Raw genomic sequence first — 6,000 nt, 5'->3', positions numbered from 1 at the left:
ATTTGGAATTTTTTGTGTTATTCATTTATCTAAAAATTAAATATATTTGTTATTTTGAAACCGTGCAATTATTTTACTAAAAATTAATATGAAACATAAGTTAAACGAATCGTTCGTTTGACATACAAAAATTTAATCACTCAGAACTCACATATCCGATAATTCATCAATATTTGATCAGGGTAATTAATCCTGCCAGTAACGACATTCGAATTCCATTGTTCTTGACCGACTTCAAAAAAAGGTAGAGGTTTAATTTGACACTATTTTTTTGGGTTTGTTACTTAAGAACTTTTTTTTTATTGCGAATAGTGCGGTTGACCACAATCTCCCCTGACGTTACTTCAGAACTTACGACTGATTGACCCGATTTTGATACTTTTTGTTTTTAAGCTGGTGCCTTCCATGTGGTCAACAAATTATGACAATTTCAAGGTGCTTCTTAGTTTTTTTTAAAAGGATTATTTGTAATGGGTTTTTGTTCATATTAAAAATGTTCTTCAATATATCATACGCACTATTAGTACCATTTGATATCGGTCGCAATATTTAACAAGTTTTTCGTTTTTGTATTTGCGTTGTTCGCAAGTCCCTTATTGAAATAATGGACTATCCATATTCTATTAGCTGTTACAGCATAAAATGGGTAAATATTGAAACATGAAACTTTTTACATATTATATCTTTATACTAGCGTTCGACTATGGTTTCGTTCGTGTCGTTTCGGCAATTAGTACTGAAATTATTATAAGGGATGTAAGCCATCCACTAATAAATACCTTGATTTTAGAATGATCTTATGGTGTATATCAAATAATTTATTGGTTGTCAGATATTATAAACTGTACCACCTATTAAATAAGACAATTACCTAGTTACATATAATATGATACGAATTACTAATGTAATACATAATAAGATATTTTCCAATCATTTTTTTAACTCTACTCTAGAGTAGATAATTAATCTACTAACTTTTTATAAACTCTACTCTCGTTTAAGTTAGCTATGAATAGATACATTAAGTTAGCAATGTATTATTTATATCTACATGTATATACAGCACAATATAACAATACTATTATTGGTCAATTTGTTGGTAAAAGAAAACAAAACGTTGCCTTTCATTAGTTTTATTACTTGTATAACAATAAATAATATTACAAAAGTATATTTAACATTTTACTATAACGAAAATAAGTGTAACAATTCATTCACATCACTGATCAATAGCTGTACAATGTACGTGTTGGCAGTTGGTCTCATTAGCATTATACTTTTAAGCATTGACTACAGGTATGGGTGTAGAAGGAGCGCATTCAGCAGTGGGTGTAGCTGAGCATTCACCAAGGTTGCAATAGGGCAGTGTTGGGTCAGTGCAGCTACGTTGCAGGCCTCCAATCTTGGTGCAGACTAGACGAGTGTTGCAGTCCAAGCAAGAGGGGCCAATCGTGGTGCACGGGGTCCACTGTGGGAACCAAGGGGATGCGGCTAGCCATGGTGGGATCCATGGGTTCACACTACCCGCTCCCGGCCAGGCACCCGCTCCCGGCCAACCACCAGCGGGCTGAGCGGGAATTGCCACAGCTACTGCAATCTGAAACATATTTACTGATTAATAAAGTTCGTTTTCATTTAGATTAGCTACTGAACATTAAATGATGTTTGTTCTGGATATTCATTTACTAATTATAACTTAAATGATGAACGATGATGATGATAAACTTAAATGATAATGTTTTTATGATATTTACTCACCAGGAGAGAAAGAACTAAAACAATCTTGGAAGCCATTGTTTTTTTTATCGTTTATATCGTTCGCTTGGTTATCACAGTTATTAATTCAATTGAATAATGATATTATTTCACCTGTACCGTCTTTTATACCCCACGTTATTTATTATAGGATTAAAGTTAACAACGAAAATAGATAGGCAACGGTTTTCCCAATGGAAACGAATATTATTCGTAATAGATAACAAAGTTTGTCTAGAAAGGTAAATGTTGAGATATCAAGTTGTTTATTTATGAGGGGTCCTTCGTATTTTTTTAAAGATGATAACATTTTTTCCACATTTATTTCAATCGATATAATATGGCTACAGTCAATCATTTGGATGAATTCCAATTTGAAAATTATACTCCATATATATAATACAAGCTGCTCCGCGCGGTTTCACCCCCGTGGCTCCACTCCTGTTGGCCGTAGCGTGATGATATATAGCCTATAACCTTCCTCGATAAATGGGCTATCTAACACTGAAAGAATTTTTCAAATCGGACCATTAGTTCCCGAAATTAGCGCGTTCAAACAAACAAACAAACTCTTCAGCTTTATAATATTAGTATAGATTCCATTGGGATCAAAGTTCACAGGCAAATATAACGTTCACAGCGTTAATTTTATTCAAAAGAACATTATTTGAATGGTTTTATAATGGACGTGCTGGTCCATATTTAAGCCTGACTGAATTTTAGTACTGATATTCAGAGTTGAAAATTGACCTTTATGAAAATATTTTTTACAACCCATATAATTTTTGTAATGTGTACAAGTAGATAATGTATAAATATATGTATATATGTATTCCTTATATCTATAACAACCAGGCTGAATAATGATGAAATAACAGTTTATTTTGTAGAGGCTATAACATACAATTCTTAATTTTAGAATGCAAGCAGCACTTGAGATTTGTCAATCTAATACAATTTCGCGTTACGGTGTTTGTAATTAACTTAAACTTAAGTAAATAAACTTTTCTTTCCTTCTTTCTTAATTAAATTCCTCCGAAATGGCTCTACCGCCTCCTTGGCACAGAGTTAGCGCGTAGCGTAGAACCGAAGGGTCCTGGGTTCAATTCTCGGTGGGGTCGAAGAAATAATGTGGCCTTGTAGTGTACTTGCATAATGCATCTGCCCTTTACGGTTTACCCCACTGGTGGTAACGGGACTTAAAAAAGAAATGGATCTAACGATTCTCCTGAAATTTTGTGTGCATATTGGATAGGTATAGGGAGGTATGTAAGAGAAAAAACTTTGCCGGGATAGCAAGTATTAATATAAATATCTATCAATTTGTATATGTAGCCAATTGTGTGCAGTAATTAAAAAAAATCTGATAATACACGGAGTATACAAGCGCAGAATGCCATGTAGACTGAAAGCTAGCGTACTTTCTTTCTGTACTGTTTTTGTAATATACAAAAAGATTTTTTTATTTTTTAAGAAATCCATGAGTCGGTTCAATTTTAATAATTTGTATTTAATATTACAAACTTTAGCTCTAGGTATATATTTCAATATTTTTTATTTAGCTTAGGCTTAGCAAGGTTCCCAATAACAAATTCAATTCTATTCAATTAATAATATCATTACAGTAATGATATTTGCGCGTAAATTGTTTAATTACAGCCTTTTGTAATCTTGTTTACGCAACGTTTATTTGTTTTGAATATCAACACATTTTCATTAGGATTTCCCAGAATAACAGTAGTTTTTACAGTATAATAAATTGTAATTACGATCATTGACTTCTGGATGAATATTGTAGTAAAAAATGACTTTTTGTGAGTAAAGTTATTAGAACGAAGTTTTGGAACGAAGTTCTTTATCGCGCGTTGTGAAAGAGAGCTAGACGGAAAAAATTCTTACGAAAAGTTGTCACGACACTTTTTGCTAGAGTTGTAAGCCGTGCGGCGTGCGCGTGGTTCACTGTCGGTCTCTCTCTAACTTAACACTTCGTTCCATCCGGATGTCCCTTAACATCGCTCTAGTTTTTGATTTTTGTGACAGATACGTACGATTAGTTATTTTAATTGTTTAAAACAAAATTAATATTCGTTGATACACAAAATTGGTATTAATTATGAGTTTAATAGCTATAAATGCACCATAAAACTATTGCGCCTAAAGAAAACGAAAGGGCAAAACATATTTGGTTGAGCATAAGCAAAGCGCAGTTCATGACATACCTAATACAGGAAGACGTTATGATATCAATTTATTTATTTATCTTTATTGCCAAGCAAATCAACCACATGCAAAAACGATTACTACAATACAAATCATATTAAAAAGCATGGCAGCTTCAAAATTTAAAAAAGTAGGTATGAATCTAACTATGTAGTAGGTACCTAAGTAAAGAGCATCGCGATGCTTAAATTGGTTAGCAGCTAGTTTACTTGAAACTAAATTGTAGGTACAATATTCGACTATCAAAATACAAACAATGTATTCGGTAGTTAGTGAAGACACTCGAATTTAACTGATTCCTACCATTTATAAGTAGAAGTAGAAGTGAACTCTTAGCGAGTAGAGCAATTATTCTTTTCTCACTATTCTCATAGAACTTTAGATTATTGAAAAATATTTGACCCAGCTAACTTTGTATATGGAAATAAAAATTTGGAAATAGAAATTGATTGTTACCATGGCAACTACTGTTATTATAATAAACGCCTTCAATTGTTTTTTTTTTGGTTCAGTCTTTAATTAATTAATTATTACCATGTTTTTTTTTTCTCAAAAGTTTTTACAGATGTTTATATATACGTTATAGATATATGCTTTTATCCAAATACAATAAAATATAAATCTTAAAAACGGGTCCAGCCATGCTTAAGTCCAAAATATTGTAACTAACAACCAAGAATTACTAAATATTAATCATTGTTTTTGATCAATGGTTCTTATCACTTGCACACGTGATTACTCACGCTTTATGTAATTATTATGTTAAGAAATTATACTTAGGTATATTGTATCCTTGAAAAGAGAATCTGTTCACAAATAATGGAATCTACAATTGATTATAATAATATTTAATAAATTAATATATTATGTACTATGCAATGAAATTGAGAATAATATAAGATTATGGGACAATTATATTACGGGACGTCATAGGTGTTATTTCACACGAATTAATTATCGTAATTAAGTAATAATGTTTGTAAATAAAGTTAATTTAAAAATTCAAAAAAGTAAATAAAAGCGATCGCTATTGAAATGTAAAGGGTTGAGGAATGAGGATATCTAGTAAATCATGAGTAAATCCCATTTTTGTAATTACATTTAACACAAAATTGACACATAGAGGCCTTACGTTCCTATTATTGTTGAATCGCATAGTAAAAGTAAACCATTTCTTTATAGTTAAATATAAAAACAATAGTAGCTCAGAGAGAAGGTACCACTACCTACCGACCAGGCAAGACTAGACTAGACTAGACAAGACTAAACAGCAAGCAGTGGTGAGTGGTGACTCACTGGTATGGATCTCGGGCTTCAATAGAAAATTTCCGAAGCCAACCAGCAAGAAGAAATAAATCGATTTTTCAGTTTTTTTACTCATCGATCACATCAGCACTACTCAAAACGGTGAAGAAAATATCGTGACAAAACTGCCATGCTCAAGAATCAAACGTTCTACGTCTTGTGATATTTACCCACCAGCCTATGGTTGGATTATGATCTGAAAACTCATTGACCTGAGGCCTGCAGTGGATACAGATATAGACGATGGATTTAAAACATGTTTTCTGTTAAATCTTGGTCTGATTTTTATTCATTTTTTTGATTTTCTTAGATTACACATAAGATTTTTGAATCGGCGTCACAGCATTTCTTTAATATGCTATGTAAACGACCTGATACTTTTTACTAATGCGAGGCGTCGTTAGATTCATGACATTATAAAGTCTAAAATGATCTGCATAAGAGGTAAACAAACTAAATGCCGCAGGGAACTGTATGCTTTGACGACAATCGCGCATAATCCCTTGATTATAGACGCATGCATTGCTGTAATGAACATTCAAACAATTTGTTTTTGCATCGTCAAATTAAGGTACCTAGCTTTCCTTATTGTCTGTAGGAAATTTTGCGAAATATGAGACCGGTGTGTCGCATGATGCATGCTAATAACGAAAATAATACTTGAACTATGTTTCTGCATAGTTCAAGTTGGAAAAAATATAGGATTATGAACTACAGGAC

At 32.3% G+C, this 6,000-nt stretch overlaps 1 protein-coding gene across 1 annotated transcript; it reads right to left on the bottom strand.

The window, feature by feature from the left end:
• Positions 1-1,117: 1,117 nt before the first annotated feature.
• Positions 1,118-1,877, bottom strand: LOC123697709. Its single transcript, XM_045644242.1, has 2 exons — positions 1,759-1,877; positions 1,118-1,597 (listed from the first exon to the last, which is right to left on the bottom strand). Exons 1-2 carry the CDS (start codon positions 1,792-1,794, stop codon positions 1,280-1,282), a joined length of 354 nt encoding a protein of 117 aa, XP_045500198.1. The 5' UTR covers positions 1,795-1,877; the 3' UTR covers positions 1,118-1,279.
• Positions 1,878-6,000: the final 4,123 nt, after the last annotated feature.

Source organism: Colias croceus, chromosome 15 (assembly GCF_905220415.1).
Source record: "Colias croceus chromosome 15, ilColCroc2.1".
NCBI lineage: Eukaryota > Metazoa > Arthropoda > Insecta > Lepidoptera > Pieridae > Colias > Colias croceus.
The sequence above is the reverse complement of the archived record's forward strand: the minus strand, read 5'-3'. Positions and strand labels throughout refer to the sequence as shown.

Bases quoted from the DNA above. Each gene is read 5' to 3' on its own strand.
- LOC123697709 (XM_045644242.1), bottom strand. From the start codon at position 1,794: ATGGCTTCCAAGATTGTTTTAGTTCTTTCTCTCCTG. The intron at 1,598-1,758 runs GTGAGTAAATAT...AATATGTTTCAG, and splicing joins TTTTAGTTCTTTCTCTCCTG to ATTGCAGTAGCTGTGGCAAT.